Genomic DNA, 22,858 nt, shown 5'->3' on the forward strand with positions numbered 1-22,858 from the left:
CCTTAGCAAATGCAAAGATACATCCCCCAAACACCACCATCCAACACGCTCCCAACCAACCAGCACAGACCAGACCAGCACAGCCCTCTCCTTACAGGAAACTGCCCTCACACCACCAGCATCAGCTACTGCTTTCCCCTCCAACCACCACCCCAAAAATACCCGCCCCGGGTCCTCTGTGCTCCCCAGCTAAGTCTGAGCAGGACAACATAAAAGTTCAGCAGATCCGACCTGCTCCTGCATGGGACAAAGAGCTTGTTCTCCTTGCTCAGCCACAGCCCCTCCACCACCACCTCACTGCAAGGACACTGCTCCGTGCAAACACAAACGGGCACTACGCGTGCCCTGGAGAGCGAGGAAACAAGGGGGACCCAACATAGGCAGGTCCATAACAGGAACCCTCCAAACGCAACTTCCACCTTCCACTGCAGTCCTCCTGTCCTGGGTTGAGTGAATGGTGGAGTTTTTTGGTGGCAGGGGAGGGGGCTATCGGGGCGGCCCCCTGTGAGAAGCTTCTCGAAGCTCCCCCAGCTCCACGTCAGCTCCAATTCTGTTTGGGAAATTGAGCCCATCAGCTGCGCCTCTGCGATAACGTATTTAAGAAGGGACGTGGTGACGGGCAGTCAGACTTCTGAGGAGGAGTTGCTGCAGCTGCATGAACACCAAGGTCAGTGGAGGAACGGAGGAAGAAAGGAGGGGGGAGGTGTGCAGGAGCAGAGACCCTCCTGTACCCTGTGGGGAGACGGCAGGGCGGCCCCCCCTGCCACCCAGGAAGATCTACGGTGGAGCAGACATTGATTTATGGCCTGTTGTTCCTGCTCGATTGATCAAGGTTCTGTGACCGAAGAAGGCCGGGGTCTCATGGGAAAAGGCAGCCCCGCTGCTGTAATTCAGCGCTGGGAGGATTGCAGCATGCGGGGGAGTCCCACGCCGGAGCAGCTCGGGAAGGGCTGCAGCCGTGGGAGGGAATCCAGTCGGAGGAAGTTAGTGACCCATGACGGAGCAGTGTGGGGAACGCTGCGGCCCATGGGAGGAACTCATGTCGGAGAAAGTTTGTGGAGGACTGTCTCCTGTGAGAGGGGGACCATGACGGATCAGGGGGAACAAGTTTTGGACACTCCCATCACTGAAGATGAAGGAAGTGGCAGCACTGACTGCACCCCCTATTCCCTGCCCCTGCGCCACTGGGGGAGGAGGTAGAGATATCGGGAGCAGAGCTGAGCCCAGGAAGAAGGGAGGGGTGGGGGGAAGGTGTTCTCAAGATGTGGCAATGCTTCTCACTGTCTTACTGTTATGTGTTGTAACTGTCTGTAATAAATGTATTGTTTTTTTTTCTTCCCCTAACGAGTCTGCCTTTTGCTCGTGATCATAAAACAGGGATATTCCCCCGTCCCAGTCCTATCTTGAACCCCAAGCCTGGCTCTCTGTCCCTTCTCATTGCCGAAGGGGAAGGGAGAGAGAGGTGCTGCGTTGTGGTTGGCTGCCAATCAGGCCTAAACCACGACAGTTTTTGGCGCCCAACGTGGGGCAGAGAGTTGTGATTTGATAAGGATATTAATTGGGAGAGGTAATGAGCAAAATACAGACTGAACACCATTAGTGGAATGATCTTTCTAATGTCCGTAGTTGTAATTGTGGGGAAGTTTTTTTTAGGTGTGGTGAAGGGACTATGGGTGGATGTTCTATGCTGTGTTTCAGTATTCTGTCAGTATATGTTTTATTTGGGTGTGGGGAAGTTCCTTTCAGTCTGGTTTTGCCTACTCTTTGTTCTGATGTTGATGTGTATACTGTTTTCTGAACTGAATGTTGGATCTCTTAATTCTTAAATACGTGATTCGCAGAGGCAAAGGGTTGGAATGTCCTGGGTTGAGTGAGTGGTGGAGTTTTTTGGTGGCAGGGGAGGGGGCTATCGGGGCGTCCCCCTGTGAGAAGCTTCTCGAAGCTCCCCCAGCTCCACATCAGCTCCACTTCTGTTTGGGAAATTGAGCCCATCAGCTGCGCCTCTGCGATAACGTATTTAAGAAGGGACGTTGTGACGGGCAGTCGGACTTGTGAGGAGGAGTTGCTGCAGCTGCATGAACACCAAGGTCAGTGGAGGAACGGAGGAAGAAAGGAGGGGGGAGGTGTGCCGGAGCAGAGACCCTCCTGTATCCTGTGGGGAGACGGCAGGGCGGCCCCCCCCACCACCCATGAAGATCTACGGTGGAGCAGACACTGATTCATGGCCTCTTGCTCCTGCTCGGAAGATGAAGGTGCTGTGCCCGAAGAAGGCCGGGGTCTCATGGGAAAAGGCAGCCCGCTGCTGTAATTCAGCGCTGGGAGGATTGCAGCATGCGGGGGAGTCCCACACCGGAGCAGCTCGGGAAGGGCTGCAGCCGTGGGAGGGAATCCAGTCGGAGGAAGTTAGTGACCCATGACGGAGCAGTGTGGGGAACGCTGCGGCCCGTGGGAGGAATTCAAGTCGGAGAAAGTTTGTGGAGGACTGTCTCCTGTGAGAGGGGGACCACGACAGAGCAGGGGGAACAAGTTCCGGACACTCCCCTCACCGAACATGAAGGAAGTGGCAGCACTGACTGCACCCCCCATTCCCTGCCCCTGCGCCACTGGGGGAGGAGGTAGAGATATCGGGAGCACAGCTGAGCCCGGGAAGAAGGGAGGGGTGGGGGGAAGGTGTTCCCAAGATGTGGCAATGCTTCTCACTGTCCTACTCTGTTATGTGTTGTTACTGTCTGTAATAAATGTATGGGGTTTTTTTTCTTCCCCTAACGAGTCTGCCTTTTGCTCGTGATCATAAAAAAGGGATATTCCCCCGTCCCAGTCCTATCTTGAACCCCAAGTCTGGCTCTCTGTCCCTTCTCATTGCCGGAGGGGAAGGGAGACAGAGCTGCTGCGTTGTGGTTGGCTGCCAATCAGGCCTAAACCACGACACCTCCTCACGTTCCTTCCAAACAGAAATACCCTGTGACACCAGGCAGGGGAGCCTCATTTGCTCTCTGTCTTCTCTGAGGTGGCTGAAGAGGCAAACCCACCTCAGGCAGAAAACCGGAGGAGGACAGGGAACGACACAAGCCTCAACACAGGCAATTCACACCAGGAAGACTAAACACACTATGACTGACTCTACCAGGAAGGCGACAGATACAACACCACAAGAGGCAGCGGGGAGGTGGCGAGATGTCCGTTCCGGAAGGTATATCCAAAGGCATCACTGGACAAGGCTCTCAGCAACCTCCTGACACCACGGACCCTCAGTACCAGCTAGCACTTGGGACGTCCAGAGCAAAAGTCGTCTTGGGAAAAGAACTTTAGAAATGGAAAGAACTGTTGTACAAAGAGCGAAGACTAAAAAAGAAAAAAAAAGAGAGGAACTGAAAAGTTCCAGTAGTATGGGAGCGTAACGGAAGACATAAGCATTTTACCAGTCAAACACTGGACATTTGAAAAAGAGAACTGATTCGAGAGGGTATTTTCTTCTCCGTGGCACAATGAGACTGTAGTCACAACAAACTGCTCGACTAGCAAAAATGCCAAATACATTCAGATCTGAAAAGAAGTTTTGGCTGCACCTCCTTCATTGTTAAATAAGCATCAGCTTAGAAAAGACTTCTTAACCCCCATCACAATGAGGATCAAACCGAAGAAAAGGTAGCAAAGAGACTGTAGCATCCTCATAAGGAAAAATTCAACGTTCAAGTACTGACAACCACAGAAACCTCCTCAAGGGCCACCTGCACTTAGAAAGCTTCGGAGATTCCAAAGAATACATCATTTAACAAATGTCCAAAAATCTAAACAGAAAGGATTTATTCATAAAAAGCAAAGCGAAAAACGTACCCAACGTAAAAAACGCAAACCCAAGGCTGGAGAATTAGATAAGGAAAAGAGATTTCGTCAGAAAGGGAAATTCAGCGAAACAGTCCTAACCGCTAGCCAAGCAGAGAAAGGAAAAACCACACCAAAACCACACAGCAACAACGTAACTGTGCCATCCGTCATGTGCCAGAGATTCCGCATCCCCTAAAGAAGCAGTGCAAACGATGAACCCCCAAACTAAAACCCCCCCAGAACAGCCACAGCAAAACATCGCCAACACACTCGCCACACAGGGGCACCCCACCAACGCACTTCCCCAAGACCACCGCAGCCAACAGCCAAAACCGAAAACCACAGCCGGAAACTCGCTGCCACCACAAAGCCCGGAAGGCAAAGCCGCCCGCGGCACCACATAAAGATAATGATTTCCAGGAAACACCATGAATATGCTCATCATTACCCTCCCCTCATTCTATCCAAATCAATCCGTAAAGACCACCAATGATTTCTGTAGAACAGGAACACAGGTAAGGTGAGGTAACTGAGAGCCAATCCTTATCATGACTGAGGGCAAACGAAACTTTACGAGGTTTGTTCATCTTATGGAACCATGACTCTGCTGAAAAAGAGCAGCAATACGTTGCGCTCTGTACCTGCCGGTGAACACGCCTTTGGTGGAGCTATCCCCCGTGCTCCCCAGCGCTGGGATAAAGAAGTGCCGGCTTATCTGCTTTGTGTAGATAAGGTCTATTCGCCATTGGGACCGCTAACACACCCACCAACACAACGGGGCCCGACGAGAGCACGGCTCCCAGCCCGACACCGCCCTCCCACCACCACACACCCTTCCCCGGCTCCCAAAGCCCGCAGGAACCTCGGCGACGCCTCACTCCCGCCAGCGCTGCTGGAAGGCACCCGAAAACATCAGTGTCTTGGGTTTGAGCGAGTCCTGGGGGTTTCTGGTAACAGGGGGGGGGGATATAGGGGAGGGGGCTATAGGGGAGGCCCCCTGGGAGAAGCTTCTCGAAGCTCCCCCGCCTCCAAGGCAGCTCCACCTCTGCACCAAAACTGAGCCAGTCAGCTGCGCCTCTGCGGTAACGTATTGAAGAAGGGATGTGGTGAAGGGGGAGTCGGACTCGCGAGGAGGAGTTGAGGCAGCTGCGTGAACACCAAGGTCAGCGGAGGAACGCAGCAAGAAAGGAGGGGGCAGGTGTGCCGGAGCAGAGACCCCCCTGCATCCCGTGGGGAGACGGCTGGGCGGCCCCCCCTGCCACCCAGGAAGATCTACGGTGGAGCAGGCACTGATGGATGGCCTGTGTTTGTCGCCTGGGTGATCAAGGTGCTGTGCCTGAAGGAGCCTGGGGTCTTGTGGGAAAAGGGAGACCCGCTGTTGTAGTTCAGCACTGGGAGGACTCCAGCGTGCGGGAGTGTCCCACGCCGGAACAGCTCGGGAAGGGCCGTAGCCCGTGGGAGGGACTCCAGTTGGAGAAAGTTGGTGACCAACGCCGGAGCCATGTAGAGAAATGTTGCGGCCTCTCGGAGGGACTCACGTCAAAGCATGTTTGTGGAGGACTGTCTCCTGTGAGAGGGGGACCACGACGGAGCAGGGGGAACGAGTTCCCGAAGCTCCCCCCACCGAAGACGGATGAAGTGGCAGCGCTGACTGCACCCCCCATTCCCTGCCCCTCTGCTGTTGGGGGACGACGGAGACATATGGGGAGCAGAGCTGAGCCCAGGAAGAAGGGAGGCTTGAGGGGAAGGCGTTCTCAAGGTGTGGCAGTGCTTCTCACTGCCCTACTCTGTTAACGGTTGTTAGTGTCTCTAATAAATGGATGGGTTTTTTCCCTTCCCCTAACGAGTCTGTCTTTTGCTCGTGACCACAGTGGGTGATCTAGCCCCTCCCCGTCCTATCTCCAACCCCAAGCCTGGCTCATCTGTCCCTTCTCATTGCCAGAATGAAGGGCAGAGAGTAGCGGAGGAGTGTTAGGATGCCGATGAGGCTCAAACCACGATGCTCAGACATGGCAACCTCCCGTTCCTCCTCCACCTGCCTCTGTGGCTCTACAACCCCCCCAGCTCACGGCCAACCCCTCCTTCCTTGCTTCTCCACCCACCTCAGCAGGCAAGGAGGCAGACAAAACACAAGGAGGCCCCGGCTCCGGGGCCACGCGCACGGCACCGCAGCTGGGGACCCCGCGCCCCACCAGCACCACCAGCAGCCAAACTTCTTCCGCTCCCTCCCTCTTCTTCCCCATTCCCTCCCTCCCGCCTGTCCTCCCCGCTCCCATCCGCTTCCAACACAGGAGCCGGGGCAGCTCCAGCCACCAGCACACCCAGGACTCACGTGCCCACCCCCACAGCCACCCCCAGGCCCTCGCTGCTGCACCGGGGGCTCCCCACGCTCGCCCCACTGACATCACTTCGCCACCCTGCCCAACGCCAAAAGGAAAGACCAGCTACGACGACAACCCAGGCCAGCCACAAGCCAAAGGAAAACACACCCCAGCCAACGCCAGGGCAGCGCAGCCCCGAAACACACGCGGGCAGGAAGGGAAACTTCAGCTGCACCAGCCAGCCACCACAGCTCGCCCTGCCTGCCGCCCACAGGGAAACCCTCACACACCTCCCGCCGAGGGCTCTGTCCCGCCGCTTTCGCATCTCCCGCTCCAACAACGCACTTCCCCAAGACCACCGCAGCCAACAGCCAAAACCGAAAACCACAGCCGGAAACTCGCTGCCACCACAAAGCCCGGAAGGCAAAGCCGCCCGCGGCACCACATAAAGCCGCCCGGCCGGCAGCACCCCAAGCACAGCGCCCACCCGCACCGCCACCACGCCGCACCCGCCTCCTGCCCAGCACCCCCCACGCAGCACCCACAGCCCCACCATGCCTGCGCCCGCAGCCCCACAGCCCCGCCTGCGCCCCGCCGCCCCGGCGCTCCTGCTCCTCCTGCCGCCTCTCGCCACCGCCCTCGCCTGCCACCACCTGCGGCCCCGCCACGCCACCTTCCCCTGGGACAGCCTCCAGCTCCTCCAGGCCGTGGCTCCCAGCCCGCCACAGCCCTGCCACCACCCGCACCCGCCCGCCTTCCCCGACACCCTCCTCCACACCCACCGCCCACAGCAAGCCGCCCACACCGCCCTACGCATCCTCCAGCACCTCTTCCACACCCTCAGCAGCCCCAGCACCCCCCAACACTGGGACCACGACGCACGCCACCGCCTCCTCAGCAACCTCCAGCACCACATCCACCGCCTGGAGCAATGCCTCGCAGGCAGCGCCACGCTCGACCAAGCCCAAGGGCCCCGCGACCTGCCGCTCACCATCAGCAAACACTTCAGCGACATCCAACACTTCCTCCGCACCCACAACCACAGCGCCTGCGCCTGGGACCGCGTCCGCCTCCAGGCTCGCGCCTGGTTCCAGCGCCTCCACAACCTCACCCGCACCATGCCCAATTAGCCCAACCGCCCCCGACAGCCCCCACGCACCCCCAACACCGCTTCGGCACCACCGCCCCAGACCCACCTCTGCCCGCCCGCCTCCCCTCACCCACGGCAAGACCCGCTGCGACAACGGCCCGCAGCCCGCACCCTCCCACGCCGCCTCCTCTGCTCACAACGCTTCTGCTCTTTGGCCCGACAACGGACCCCACCTATTTATTCCCCTATTTATTACACACCAAATAAACACCTCTTGCAAAAACCGCCACGCGGCCTCTCGTCTCACCAGCACGGCAGCCAGCTCCTGGGCTGCCCGGGGGGCACCCTCCTGCGAGCCCGGCTCCAAACGCGGCTCCGCAGACCCCGCGCCCGCTCTTCTCTCGCCCACCTCCCCGCGCAGGCGCTGCCCTCAACCTCCCGGGAAAACCTCTGCCGCCCTTTAGACAGCGCCAGCGGAACCACCGCTTCGGCCCTGCTCTCCTCAGCATCTCCCACCTTCCGCCATCTCCATCCCACCCACCGTCAATTCCACCGTCCCTGCTGCTGTCGTGCGGGGACACCGCTCGGCAGCCAACCACCCCAATGCCGCTCGCCCACCCTCGCCCCCCACCTGCCAACGGGGGAGGGAACCGCAGGGGCAAAGGGACGCTCGCACATCGACACAGAAGCCGGTTCACAACGGTCATAAAACGAAAACAACGGCAGCAACAGAAAATAGAAACGGGCAACGCGCAGCGCAATCGCCCACCGCCCGCTGACCAATCCCCAGCCCGTTCCCGGACAGCCACCCCCAAACACCAAGGTCCCGCAATCGCAATCCCGGGAGCGAGAGAGAGAGCCCCCCCCTTCCCCACCACCCCTCCTTTCCACACTGAGCGTGACGTTCCACGACACGGAGTATTTCACTGGCCAGTTTGTGGCCGGGGCTCTGGCCGTGCTCCCTCCCTGCTTCTTGTGCACTCGCGCACGGGCAGGACACCGCGACTCGGAGACTCCCTCAAATCTCAGCAGCAGCTGAAAACAGCAGCGTGCTAGCAGCACTCTTCCCACGCCAAACCCCGTGCTCAATCCAAAGCACGGCAATCTTCTGGTTGCCAAAAGGAACGTGAACTCTATTCCAGCCCAAGCCAGGACAGCTGGGCTCCGCGGTGCGAGGAGGACACGGGCCTCCCGCAGCTGCTCCCCAGCAGGGCCGCAAGCGGGATCAGAGCGTTGCAACGCCTCCGCCAGAGGCACGGGCCGAGAGACTCGCGCTTCTTCGGCCCGGAGAAGAGAAGGCTCCGCAGAGACCTTCCTGCCGCCTGCCCAGGCTCCAAGGGGGCTTGCAAGGAAGGCGGGCGCACGCTTTGCCGCAGGGCCTGTCCCCACCGCACAAGGCCTGATGGCTTCCCACCAACAGAGGCCAGGCTCACGCCGGGCACCGGGAAGACATCGCTTCCCACCAGCGTGCTCCAACGCTGCCGCACCTTGCCCAGAGAGCTGGCACACGCCCCAGCCCCGCAGACACGTCCAGCCTCAGCTGGGACGGGGCCCTCAGAGACCCCAGCTGCTCCACGAGGGGGCCCTGCTCCTGCCGGGGGGGGCTGCACCACCACAGCACCTTCCAAGCTCCCTCCCAGCCCAAACCACCCCAGCAGCCTACGAAGGACACGCTCGGCACACATCGCTGCCGCCACCCGCACTTCGGCTCCTCCGCCCGCCTCAGGCATTTCGCACGACCACCCTCTCGCCGCGCTGCTCCAAGACACCTCGCAGCACCAACTCTTCTAGTGCAACACGCACAAGCTCTGGCCCTGCCCCTCCCGCCTCAGCCCACCGCCGGCACTGACGGCCCCTGGCTACGCCAAATCCCCACGCACGGGCCCGCACCCCAAGCACAGCACCTCCGGCACTTACCTTACTAAGACTGCCTGACTCCTAGAATATTCTTTTCATTTTAGGTTAGAACACCATTTTGGGTTTAAAACGGAGTCACAGCACCTAGGAGAACGTAAAGCACACCAAGGCCCTTACGAAGAGCTAGCTAGTATGGCGTGTGCCTTCAACACTCTACGAACCTTTAGGGACTCGGAATTAAAACAACGGGCACTGCTTATGGATCTCGAGTCAAAACGAGCAGTACCAGAACATACTGGATTTCGTTTGGAAGACCAGCCAAAGAAGAAAGGAGCATCGGCCAAAGACAAAATTAGCATGCAGAGGGATGGAGCTCAATCAGCGCCCACCGTGAGGAAGGAAGAGCATCGACGACCACCAGAGGACCCCCGTCCAACATAACCACGCAGGAGATACAGACATTTCCATATGATAATGATTTCCAGGAAACACCATAAATATGCTCATCATTACCCTCCCCTCATTCTATCCAAATCAATCTGTAAAGATGACCAATGATTTCTGTAGAACAGGAACACAGGTAACGTGAGGTAACTGAGAGCCAACCGTCATCATGACTGAGGGCAAACAAAACTTTACGAGGTTTGTTCATCTTATGGAACCATGACTCTGCTGAAAAAGAGCAGCAAGACGTTGCGCTCTGTACCTGCCGGTGAACACGACTTTGGTGGAGCTATCTCCCGTGCTCCCCAGCGCTGGGATAAAGAAGTGCCGGCTTATCTGCTTTGTGTAGATAAGGTCTATTCGCCATTGGGACCGCTAACACACCCACCAACACAACGGGGCCCGACGAGAGCACGGCTCCCAGCCCGACACCGCCCTCCCACCACCACACGCCCTTCCCCGGCTCCCAAAGCCCGCAGGAACCTCGGCGACGCCTCACTCCCGCCAGCGCTGCTGGAAGGCACCCGAAAACATCAGTGTCTTGGGTTTGACCGAGTCCTGGGGGTTTCTGGTAACAGGGGAGGGGGATATAGGGGAGGGGGCTATAGGGGAGGCCCCCTGGGAGAAGCTTCTCGAAGCTCCCCCGCCTCCAAGGCAGCTCCACCTCTGCACCAAAACTGAGCCAGTCAGCTGCGCCTCTGCGGTAACGTATTGAAGAAGGGATGTGGTGAAGGGGGAGTCGGACTCGCGAGGAGGAGTTGCGGCAGCTGCGTGAACACCAAGGTCAGCGGAGGAACGCAGCAAGAAAGGAGGGGGCAGGTGTGCCGGAGCAGAGACCCCCCTGCATCCTGTGGGGAGACGGCAGGGCGGCCCCCCCTGCCACCCAGGAAGATCTACGGTGGAGCAGGCACTGATGGATGGCCTGTGTTTGTCGCCTGGGTGATCAAGGTGCTGTGCCTGAAGGAGCCTGGGGTCTTGTGGGAAAAGGGAGACCCGCTGTTGTAGTTCAGCGCTGGGAGGACTCCAGCGTGCGGGAGTGTCCCACGCTGGAACAGCTCGGGAAGGGCCGTAGCCCGTGGGAGGGACTCCAGTTGGAGAAAGTTGGTGACCAACGCCGGAGCCATGTAGGGAAATGTTGCGGCCTCTCGGAGGGACTCACGTCAAAGCATGTTTGTGGAGGACTGTCTCCTGTGAGAGGGGGACCACGAGGGAGCAGGGGGAATGAGTTCCCGAAGCTCCACCCACTGAAGACGGACAAAGTGGCAGCGCTGACTGCACCCCCCATTACCTGCCCCTCTGCTGTTGGGGGACGACGGAGACATATGGGGAGCAGAGCTGAGCCCAGGAAGAAGGGAGGCTTGGGGGGAAGGCGTTCTCAAGATCTGGCAGTGCTTCTCACTGCCCTACTCTGTTAAGGGTTATTAGTGTCTCTAATAAATGGATGGGTTTTTTCCCTTCCCCTAACGAGCCTGCCTTTTCCTCGTGACCACAGTGGGTGATCTAGCCCCTCCCGGTCCTATCTCCAACCCCAAGCCTGGCTCATCTGTCCCTTCTCATTGCCAGAATGAAGGGCAGAGAGTGGCTGAGGAGTGTTAGGATGCCGATGAGGCTCCAACCACGACGCTCAGACATGGCAACCTCCCGTTCCTCCTCCTCCTGCCTAGGGGGCTCTACTACCCCCCCCGTCTCACGGCCAACCCATCCTTCCTTGCTTCTCCACCCCACTCAGCAGGCAAGGAGGCAGACAAAACTCAAGGAGGCCCCGGCTCCGGGGCCACGCGCACGGCACCGCAGCTGGGGACCCCGCGCCCCTCCAGCACCACCAGCAGCCAAACTTCTTCCGCTCCCTTCCTCCCCATTCCCTCCCTCCCGCCTGTCCTCCCCGCTCCCATCCGCTTCCAACACAGGAGCCGGGGCAGCTCCAGCCACCAGCACACCCAGGACTCACGTGCCCACCCCCACAGCCACCCCCAGGCCCTCGCTGCTGCACCGGGGGCTCCCCACGCTCGCCCCACTGACATCACTTCGCCTCCCTGCCCAACGCCAAAAGGAAAGACCAGCTACGACGACAACCCAGGCCAGCCACAAGCCAAAGGAAAACACACCCCAGCCAACGCCAGGGCAGCGCAGCCCCGAAACACACGCGGGCAGGAAGGGAAACTTCAGCTGCACCAGACAGCCACCACAGCTCGCCCTGCCTGCCGCCCACAGGGAAACCCTCACACACCTCCCGCCGAGGGCTCTGTCCCGCCGCTTTCGCATCTCCCGCTCCAACAACGCACTTCCCCAAGACCACCGCAGCCAACAGCCAAAACCGAAAACCACAGCCGGAAACTCGCTGCCACCACAAAGCCCGGAAGGCAAAGCCGCCCGCGGCACCACATAAAGCCGCCCGGCCGGCAGCACCCCAAGCACAGCGCCCACCCGCACCGCCACCACGCCGCACCCGCCTCCTGCCCAGCACCCCCCACGCGGCACCCACAGCCCCACCATGCCTGCGCCCGCAGCCCCACAGCCCCGCCTGCGCCCCGCCGCCCCGGCGCTCCTGCTCCTCCTGCCGCCTCTCGCCACCGCCCTCGCCTGCCACCACCTGCGGCCCCGCCACGCCACCTTCCCCTGGGACAGCCTCCAGCTCCTCCAGGCCGTGGCTCCCAGCCCGCCACAGCCCTGCCACCACCCGCACCCGCCCGCCTTCCCCGACACCCTCCTCCACACCCACCGCCCACAGCAAGCCGCCCACACCGCCCTACGCATCCTCCAGCACCTCTTCCACACCCTCAGCAGCCCCAGCACCCCCCAACACTGGGACCACGACGCACGCCACCGCCTCCTCAACAACCTCCAGCACCACATCCACCGCCTGGAGCAATGCCTCGCAGGCAGCGCCACGCTCGACCAAGCCCAAGGGCCCCGCGACCTGCCGCTCACCATCAGCAAACACTTCAGCGACATCCAACACTTCCTCCGCACCCACAACCACAGCGCCTGCGCCTGGGACCGCGTCCGCCTCCAGGCTCGCGCCTGGTTCCTACAGGTGGGCACACTGATCCGGCAAATGACGAGCCAAGACGCTCCTGCCCCCCACCCAGCCCACCTGCACCAGAGGTCCAGCCCCACCCAGCGCTGGCAGCCGCGTATCGAGCAGAGGCGGCAGCAGCCCGGGCTGGGATTGCTCAGCACTGCTCACACCTCTGCCAGCCAGCAGCCCGCACCGACGGGGAAACGGGCATGACCGCGGCAAGGGCCCGCACCCCTGCATCAGGGCCACAGCCTCGCTGCAAAGGGAGGACGAGGAAACTGCGCTGCTGCATGCTTACTGACAGCTGCGAGGCTCTGGGGAGAGGGCTGGTATTTCTTACCCACCGTGTGAGCTAGCCCGTCCAGCCTGTGACCTCCCCCGCTGGAGGGGAAGGCCCCCATGGACACTGCGGGACTCTTACGCCAATGACCACTGATCACAAAACTCTATTCAGTTGCTTGCTTCTGCGTTAATTTATTTATTTATTTAGCCAGCCATTAATTTATAAATTTGCATCTTTATTTATTCATTCACTCGTTGCAAATAAAGACTTTTCGCAAAAGCAAAAACGAAGGAAAAAGAAAAGAGGTGTTCGTCACGCGTGTACCTGACAGGCAAACCCAGGCTCTGTCTCTGCAGGCAGGCAGGGGTGAGCCTCCCTCCTGCAGCCCGTTCCACCAGTGCCCCACGTCCCAGTCGAAGGCTCCGGACAGCGGGTCCCTCTGGGCACCCACAACGGTCCTTCAAGCCCACGGGCATCTCCTGCTGATGCCAGACCTCCAGGGCACACGTGCCCAGAGGACACGATGCCTGCCCCGCGCACTTCTCTCCCACCACCCACTCTCCCCCTTCCCAACCCCCTCCCACTGACAAGACATCAAAGCCACCTCCAAACCACCACCTCCTCACAAACCAGCACTCAGCAATGCCGCAGCACCGCCTGGGACCACGCAGGGTGGCGTAAACAAGGTGCATGCAACTCAAAGGGGCAAGGAGCGGACGCACCAAGGCATGCAGAGATTTGGACAGGCAACACCAGTCCAGGGCTACCCACCCCACCCAAGAAACACCAGAAAGCCTCTGAAAACACAGCACATGCCCAAGACTGCTCCTTGCTCGCCTACAGCCACCACAACTGGCCCAGGATGCTCCTGCCTGTGCTCACACACCAGTGGCCATGGGGACCTCCCTTGCTACACAGAGCTCATTCACTCAGCCCTTTTTCACCCCAACACATCCTTAGCAAATGAAAAGATACATCCCCCAAACACCACCATCCAACACGCTCCCAACCAACCAGCACAGACCACACCAGCACAGCCCTCTCCTTACAGGAAACTGCCCTCACACCACCAGCATCAGCTACTGCTTTCCCCTCCAACCACCACCCCAAAAATACCCGCCCCGGGTCCTCTGTGCTCCCCAGCTAAGTCTGAGCAGGACAACATAAAAGTTCAGCAGATCCGACCTGCTCCTGCATGGGACAAAGAGCTTGTTCTCCTTGCTCAGCCACACCCCCTCCACCACCACCTCACTGCAAGGACACTGCTCCGTGCAAACACAAACGGGCACTACGCGTGCCCTGGAGAGCGAGGAAACAAGGGGGACCCAACATAGGCAGGTCCATAACAGGAACCCTCCAAACGCAACTTCCACCTTCCACTGCAGTCCTCCTGTCCTGGGTTGAGTGAGTGCTGGAGTTTTTTGGTGGCAGGGGAGGGGGCTATCGGGGCGTCCCCCTGTGAGAAGCTTCTCGAAGCTCCCCCAGCTCCACGTCAGCTCCACTTCTGTTTGGGAAATTGAGCCAATGGGCTGCGCCTCTGCGATAACGTATTTAAGAAGGGACGTGGTGACGGGCAGTGGGACTTGTGAGGAGGAGTTGCTGCAGCTGCGTGAACACCAAGGTCAGTGGAGGAACGGAGGAAGGAAGGAGGGGGGAGGTGTGCCGGAGCAGAGACCCCCCTGTATCCTGTGGGGTGATGGCAGGGCAGCCCCCCCTGCCACCCAGGAAGAACTACGGTGGAGCAGACACTGATTTATGGCTTGTTGCTCCTGCTCGCATGATCAACGTTCAGTGCCCAAAGAAGGCCGGGGTCTCATGGGAAAAGGCAGCCCCGCTGCTGTAATTCAGTGCTGGGAGGATTGCAGCATGCGGGGGTGTCCCACGCCAGAGCAGCTCGGGAAGGGCTGCAGCCGTGGGAGGGAATCCAGTCGGAGGAAGTTAGTGACCCATGACGGAGCAGTGTGGGGAACGCTGCGGCCCGTGGGAGGAATTCAAGTCGGAGAAAGTTTGTGGAGGACTGTCTCCTGTGAGAGGGGGACCATGACGGATCAGGGGGAACAAGTTTTGGACACTCCCATCACTGAAGATGAAGGAAGTGGCAGTACTGACTGCACCCCCCATTCCCTGCCCCTGCGCCACTGGGGGAGGAGGTAGAGATATCGGGAGCAGAGCTGAGCCCGGGAAGAACGGAGGGGTGGGGGGAAGGTGTTTTCAAGCTGTGGCAATGCTTCTCACTGCCTTACTCTGTTATGTGTTGTTACTGTCTGTAATAAATGTATGGGGTTTTTTTCTTCCCCTAACGAGTCTGCCTTTTGCTCGTGATCATAAAAAAGGGATATTCCCCCGTCCCAGTCCTATCTTGAACCCCAAGCCTGGCTCTCTGTCCCTTCTCATTGCTGGAGGGGAAGGGAGACAGAGCTGCTGCGTTGTGGATGGCTGCCAATCAGGCCTAAACCACGACACCTCCTCACGTTCCTTCCAAACAGAAATACCCTGTGACACCAGGCAGGGGAGCCTCATTTGCTCTCTGTCTTCTCTGAGGTGGCTGAAGAGGCAAACCCACCTCAGGCAGAAAACCGGAGGAGGACAGGGAACGACACAAGCCGCAACACAGGCAATTCACACTAGGAAGACTAAACACACTATGACTGACTCTACCAGGAAGGCGACAGATACAACACCACAAGAGGCAGCGGGGAGGTGGCGAGATGTCCGTTCCTGAAGGTATATCCAAAGGCATCACTGGACAAGGCTCTCAGCAGCCTCCTGACACCACGGACCCTCAGTACCAGCTAGCACTTGGGACGTCCAGAGCAAAACTCGTCTTGGGAAAAGAACTTTAGAAATGGAAAGAACTGTTGTACAAAGAGCGAAGACTAAAAAAGAAAAAAAAAGAGAGGAACTGAAAAGTTCCAGTAGTATGGGAGCGTAACGGAAGACATAAGCATTTTACCAGGCAAACACTGGACATTTGAAAAAGAGAACTGATTCGAGAGGGTATTTTCTTCTCCGTGGCACAATGAGAGTGTAGTCACAACAAACTGCTCGACTAGCAAAAATGCCAAATACATTCAGATCTGAAAAGAAGTTTTGGCTGCACCTCCTTCATTGTTAAACAAGCATCAGCTTAGAAAAGACTTCTTAACCCCCATCACAATGAGGATCAAACCGAAGAAAAGGTAGCAAAGAGACTGTAGCATCCTCATAAGGAAAAATTCAACGTTCAAATACTGACAACCACAGAAACCTCCTCAAGGGCCACCTGCACTTAGAAAGCTTCGGAGATTCCAAAGAATACATCATTTAACAAATGTCCAAAAATCTAAACAGAAAGGATTTATTCATAAAAAGCAAAGCGAAAAACGTACCCAACGTAAAAAACGCAAACCCAAGGCTGGAGAATTAGATAAGGAAAAGAGATTTCGTCAGAAAGGGAAATTCAGCGAAACAGTCCTAACCGCTAGCCAAGCAGAGAAAGGAAAAACCACACCAAAACCACACAGCAACAACGTAACTGTGCCACCCGTCGTGTGCCAGAGATTCCGCATCCCCTAAAGAAGCAGTGCAAACGATGAACCCCCAAACTAAAATCCCCCCAGAACAGCCACAGCAAAACATCGCCAACACACTCGCCACACAGGGGCACCCCACCAACGCACTTCCCCAAGACCACCGCAGCCAACAGCCAAAACCGAAAACCACAGCCGGAAACTTGCTGCCACCACAAAGCCCGGAAGGCAAAGCCGCCCGCGGCACCACATAAAGATAATGATTTCCAGGAAACACCATGAATATGCTCATCATTACCCTCCCCTCATTCTATCCACATCAATCCGTAAAGACCACCAATGATTTCTGTAGAACAGGAACACAGGTAAGGTGAGGTATTAGAGCCAATTCTTATCATTCCTGAAGGCAAACGAAACGTTACGAGGTTTGTTCACCTTATGGAACCATGACTCTGCTGAAAAAGAGCAGCAATACGTTGCGCTCTGTACCTGTTGGTGAACAGGCCTTTGGTGGAGCTATCCCCCGTGCTCCCCAGCGCTGGGATAAAGAAGTGCCGGCTTATCTGCTTTGTGTAGATAAGGTCTATTCGCCATTGGGACCGCTAACACACCCACCAACACAACGGGGACCGACGAGAGCACGGCTCCCAGCCCGACACCGCCCTCCCACCACCACACGCCCTTCCCCGGCTCCCAAAGCCCGCAGGAACCTCGGCGACGCCTCACTCCCGCCAGCGCTGCTGGAAGGCACCCGAAAACATCAGTGTCTTGGGTTTGACCGAGTCCTGGGGGTTTCTGGTAACAGGGGAGGGGGATATAGGGCAGGGGGCTATAGGGGAGGCCCCTGGGAGAAGCTTCTCGAAGCTCCCCCGCCTCCAAGGCAGCTCCACCTCGGCACCAAAACTGAGCCAGTCAGCTGCGCCTCTGCGGTAACGTATTGAAGAAGGGATGTGGTGAAGGGGGAGTCGGACTCGCGAGGAGGAGTTGCGGCAGCTGCGTGAACACCAAGGTCAGCGGAGGAACGCAGGAAGAAAGGAGGGGGCAGGTGTGCCGGAGCAGAGACCCCCCTGCATCCCGTGGTCCGACGGCAGGGCGGTCCCCCCTCCCACCCAGGAAGATCTACGGTGGAGCAGGCACTGATGGATGGCCTGTGTTTGTCGCCTGGGTGATCAAGGTGCTGTGCCTGAAGGAGCCTGGGGTCTTGTGGGAAAAGGGAGACCCGCTGTTGTAGTTCAGCGCTGGGAGGACTCCAGCGTGCGGGAGTGTCCCACGCCGGAACAGCTCGGGAAGGGCCGTAGCCCGTGGGAGGGACTCCAGTTGGAGAAAGTTGGTGACCAACGCCGGAGCCATGTAGGGAAATGTTGCGGCCTCTCGGAGGGACTTACGTCAAAGCATGTTTGTGGAGGACTGTCTCCTGTGAGAGGGGGACCACGACGGAGCAGGGGGAACGAGTTCCCGAAGTTCCTCCCACCGAAGACAGACGAAGTGGCAGCGCTGACTGCACCCCCCATTCCCTGCCCCTCTGCTGTTGGGGGACGACGGAGACATATCGGGAGCAGAGCTGAGCCCAGGAAGAAGGGAGGCTTGGGGGGAAGGCGTTCTCAAGATCTGGCAGTGCTTCTCACTGCCGTACTCTGTTAAGGGTTGTCAGTGTCTCTAATAAATGGATGGTTTTTTTCCCTTCCCCTAACAAGCCTGCCTTTTGCTCGTGACCACAGTGGGTGATCTAGCCCCTCCCGGTCCTATCTCCAACCCCAAGCCTGGCTCATCTGTCCCTTCTCATTGCCAGAATGAAGGGCAGAGAGTGGCTGAGGAGTGTTAGGCTGCCGATGAGGCTCAAACCACGACGCTCAGACGTGGCAACCTCCCGTTCCTCCTCCTCCTGCCTCCGGGGCTCTACAATCCCCCAGCTCACAGCCAATCCCTCCTTCCTTGCTTCTCCAGCCGCCTCAGGAGGCAAGGAGGCAGACAAAACACAAGGAGGCCCCGGCTCCGGGACCACGCGCACGGCACCGCAGCTGGGGACCCCGCGCCCCAGCAGCACCACCAGCAGCCAAACTTCTTCCGCTTCCTTCCTCCCCATTCCCTCCCTCCCGCCTGTCCTCCCCGCTCCCATCCGCTTCCAACACAGGAGCCAGGGCAGCTCCAGCCACGAGCACACCCAGGACTCACGTGCCCACCCCCACAGCCACCCCCCCAGGCCCTCGCTGCTGCACCGGGGGCTCCCCACGCTCGCCCCACTGACATCACTTCACCACCCTGCCCAACGCGAAAAGGAAAGACCAGCTACGATGACAACCCAGGCCAGCCACAAGCCAAAGGAAAACACACCACAGCCAACGCCAGGGCAGCGCAGCCCCGAAACACACGCAGGCAGGAAGGGAAACTTCAGCTGCACCAGACAGCCACCACAGCTCGCCCTGCCTGCCGCCCACAGGGAAACCCTCACACACCTCCCGCCGAGGGCTCTGTCCCGCCGCTTTCGCATCTCCCACTCCAACAACGCACTTCCCCAAGACCACCGCAGCCAACAGCCAAAACCGAAAGCCACAGCCGGAAACTCGCTGCCACCACAAAGCCCGGAAGGCAAAGCCGCCCGCGGCACCACATAAAGCCGCCCGGCCGGCAGCACTCCAAGCACAGCGCCCACCCGCACCGCCACCACGCCGCACCCTCCCCCTGCCCAGCACCCCCCCACGCGGCACCCACAGCCCCACCATGCCTGCGCCCGCAGCCCCACAGCCCCGCCTGCGCCCTGCCGCCCCGGCGCTCCTGCTCCTCCGGCCGCCTCTCGCCACCGCCCTCGCCTGCGGCCCCGCCACGCCACCTTCCCCTGGGACAGCCTCCAGCTCCTCCAGGCCGTGGCTCCCAGCCCGCCACAGCCCTGCCACCACCCGCACCCGCCCGCCTTCCCCGACACCCTCCTCCACACCCACCGCCCACAGCAAGCCGCCGACACCGCCCTACGCATCCTCCAGCACCTCTTCCACACCCTCAGCAGCCCCAGCACCCCCCAACACTGGGACGACGACGCACGCCACCGCCTCCTCAACAACCTCCAGCACCACATCCACCGCCTGGAGCAATGCCTCACAGGCAGCGCCACGCTCGCCCAAGCCCAAGGGCCCCGCAACCTGCCGCTCACCATCAGCAAACACTTCAGCGACATCCAACACTTCCTCCGCACCCACAACCACAGCGCCTGCGCCTGGGACCGCGTCTGCCTCCAGGCTCGCGCCTGGTTTCTACAGGTGGGCACACTGATCCGGCAAATGACGAGCCAAGACGCTCCTGCCCCCCACCCAGCCCACCTGCACCAGAGGTCCAGCCCCACCCAGCGCTGGCAGCCGCGTATCGAGCAGAGGCGGCAGCAGCCCGGGCTGGGATTGCTCAGCACTGCTCACACCTCTGCCAGCCAGCAGCCCGCACCGACGGGGAAACGGGCATGACCGCGGCAAGGGCCCGCACCCCTGCATCAGGGCCACAGCCTCGCTGGAAAGGGAGGAGGAGGAAACTGCGGTGCTGCATGCTTACCGACAGCTGCGAGGGTCTGGGGAGAGGGCTGGTATTTCTTACCCACCGTGTGATCTAGCCCGTCCAGCCTGTGACCTCCCCCGGTGGAGGGGAAGGCCCCCATGGACACTGCGGGACTCTTACGCCAATGACTATTGATCACAAAACTCTATTTAGTTGTTTGCTTGTGCGTTCATTTATTCATTTATTTAGCCAGCCATTAATTTAAAAATTTGCATCTTTATTTATTCATTCACTTGTTGGAAAGAAAGACTTTTCGCAAAGGCAAAAACAAAGGAAAAAGAAAAGAGGTGTTCACCATGCGTGTACCTGACAGGCAAAACCAGGGTCTCTGCAGGCAGGCAGGGGTGAGCCTCCCTCCTGCAGCCCGTTCCACCAGTGCCCCACGTCCCAGTCGAAGGCTCCGGACAGCGGGTCCCTCTGGGGACCCACAATGGTCCTTCAAGCCCACGGGCATCTCCTGCTGATGCCAGACCTCCAGAGCACACGTGCCCAGAGGACACGATGCCTGCCCCGCGCACTTCTCTCCCACCACCCACTCTCTCCCTTCCCAACCCCCTCCCACTGACAAGACATGAAAGCCACCTCCAAACCACCACCTCCTCACAAACAAGCATTCAGCAGTGCCGCAGCACCGCCTGGGACCACGCAGGGTGGCGTAAACAAGGTGCATGCAACTCAAAGGGGCAAGGAGCGGACGCACCAAGGCATGCAGAGATTTGGACAAGCAACAGCAGTCCAGGGCTACCCACCCCACCCAAGAAACACCAGAAAGCCTCTGAAAACACAGCAGATGCCCAAGACTGCTCCTTGCTCGCCTACAGCCACCACAACTGGCCCAGGATGCTCCTGCCTGTGCTCACACACCAGTGGCCATGGGGACCTGCCCCGCTACATGAAGCCCATAGCGAGCACCATGAAGCCCATGGTGAGGCAGGCCGTGCCCTGCAGCCCACAGAGGTCCATGGTGGAGCAGATGTCCACCTGCAGTGCAGAGAGGACCCCATGCCAGGGTAGGTGGATGAGCAAAGGAGACTGTGAGCCTCTGGGAAGCCCACGCTGGAACAGGCTCCTGGCAGGACCGGTGGCCCCATGGAGAGAGAAGCTCATGCTGGAGCGGGTTTGCTGGCAGGAGCTGTGACCCCGTGAGGGTCCCAGGCTGGAGCAGTGTGCTCCTGTAGGGCTGCACCCTGTGGGAGGGACCCAGGCTGGAGCAGTTCGTGAAGAGCTGCAGACTGTGGAAAGGACCCACACTGGAGAAGTTCGTGGAGGACTGTCTGCTGTGGGAGGGACCCTGTGCTGGAGCAGGGGAAGAGGGAGATGAGTCCTCCCGCTGAGGAGGAAGGAGTGGCAGAGACAATGTGTGATGAACTGACCACAGCTGCCATTCACCATCCCCCTGCACTGCTGGCGAGGAGGAGGTACGAAAATGAGGAGTGAAACTGAATCCAGGAAGACTCAAGGGCAGGGGCTGTCAAGTGTTTTTAAAATTTATTTTTATTTCTCATTATCCTACTCCGATTTGGTTGGTAATAAATTGTATTAGTTTCCTCAGGTCTTTTTTTTTTTTTTACATGACTGTAATTGGTAAATGATCTCCCCCTGTCTTTTTCTTGACCTACAAGCCTTTCACTCTATTTTTTTCTTTCCCTTGTCCAGCTGAGGAGGTGGAGTGCAGAACAACTTGGCAGGCACCTGGCATCCAGCCAGGGTCTACCCACTACACCACATCTCTTCTGGTCCCAGAACTGCAAATATTTTGTCATTTTGCTGATCTGGAAATTATCTCACTCATTTCAGTTGGCAATTATTGCAAGGATCAGGCCTTTATCAGGTAGTTAAAATTGTCATTAATACACTCAACTTTTTTTTTTTTTTTAATCCAGGATGTGCAGCTGGTCAGGGTTTTGTCTGGGACATCCCTGTACTCACCTTTGAGTATCTGACTCTGGCTGCCCCCAGACTCCATACGGAAAACCTGATACTGACTTCCTCCTTTAATTATGGCATTCATCCAGTGATACTTCTTTTCCAGATAACTGCTCACTGCTCTGTCTCTACCGATACAGTGCATCACTTCATTCTATGACTTTTCTCAGTTACATACTACCAAACTTTCTCTCATAAGTCCTTATCCCGGATTTCTGAAAACAAAATTCTTTACCCTTCTGCAATCTTAGCCGAGGCTCTTTGTGAATCTGTCGGAAAGCTCAGTGTCTACCACGCATCATTTACATTCTGGATCCAGGGAAGGAAGAAAATTTAATGAACTCTCCCTCCTGCAGCTCACCTGCATTTGTTGCCATGATGCATATGCAAACATCTCTAGCTATGACCACCTCCAAAACCTTTCAGATGCACCTACTGGCTGCCTGTGTGTGAACTTGCTGTTCAACCCTCCCTCTTGGTAAAAGAAAGCATTCACGCTCAGATTTCACCTAGATTTGACAAGATGTCATAGTGTTGCTACTACACGTAAAAACTTGTCCACTCAAAAGCACAGAGTACACTTGCTGGTATTTACAGAATTTGCAGATGGGCAAATGCACAACGTAACAGTTCCTCTACATCGATTTACACCACCTAGAGAAACTGTTTATGGATGTTTAAACAGACAGAATACAGAACATAAGGATAAGCTTTTAATCACTATTAAATGAACTTGTTTAAAATTAAACAAACAAAGTCATTTACTTACCATCGGTAGCCTAGATTGAAGCATCTGGAGATCATCATAACCATAAATCTGCTTAAAGACAGATTAAAATACAACATCATTATAATACTTTTCTCTGACGCTGACCAATTTCAGGCTTTAAACAGAGTTTGACCTAGGCCCACTGTATTTTCAAGGTATACAGATACATGTTGCATTGTGCCATCGTGGTGCACTGTAGCATTTTAAGGCTGGCAGGGCTAAGCTTAAAATAGCTTGTCACTGACGGTGTTTCTTGGTGACAGCAGCCCTCTGAGGAG

General features: G+C 57.9%; 3 protein-coding genes and 1 pseudogene across 3 annotated transcripts in view; 3 read left to right on the top strand and 1 right to left on the bottom strand.

Annotated features, from left to right (window-relative positions):
• UBAP2 (ubiquitin associated protein 2) overlaps positions 1-22,858 on the bottom strand; it is a 113,405-nt gene that overhangs the window by 12,723 nt on the left and 77,824 nt on the right. Inside the window, 1 exon segment of the mRNA XM_042804735.1 lies at positions 22,581-22,628. Coding sequence (XP_042660669.1) covers positions 22,581-22,628 — 48 coding nt within the window.
• Positions 6,701-7,311, top strand: LOC122154646 (interferon-like). Its single transcript, XM_042804734.1, has one exon. It carries the CDS (start codon positions 6,701-6,703, stop codon positions 7,274-7,276), a length of 576 nt encoding a protein of 191 aa, XP_042660668.1. The 3' UTR covers positions 7,277-7,311.
• Positions 12,029-12,807, top strand: LOC122154644 (interferon-like). The gene has a single exon (XM_042804733.1). It carries the CDS (start codon positions 12,029-12,031, stop codon positions 12,767-12,769), a length of 741 nt encoding a protein of 246 aa, XP_042660667.1. The 3' UTR covers positions 12,770-12,807.
• Positions 19,067-20,415, top strand: LOC122154645 (annotated as a pseudogene).

This window comes from Tyto alba, unplaced genomic scaffold (genome assembly GCF_018691265.1).
Source record: "Tyto alba isolate M040663 unplaced genomic scaffold, T.alba_DEE_v4.0 Super-Scaffold_42, whole genome shotgun sequence".
Taxonomy (NCBI): domain Eukaryota; kingdom Metazoa; phylum Chordata; class Aves; order Strigiformes; family Tytonidae; genus Tyto; species Tyto alba.

Excerpts from the sequence above, each read along its gene's own strand:
- LOC122154644 (XM_042804733.1), top strand. The coding sequence starts at position 12,029 with ATGCCTGCGCCCGCAGCCCCACAGCCCCGCCTGCGCCCCGCCGCCCCG.
- LOC122154646 (XM_042804734.1), top strand. The coding sequence starts at position 6,701 with ATGCCTGCGCCCGCAGCCCCACAGCCCCGCCTGCGCCCCGCCGCCCCG.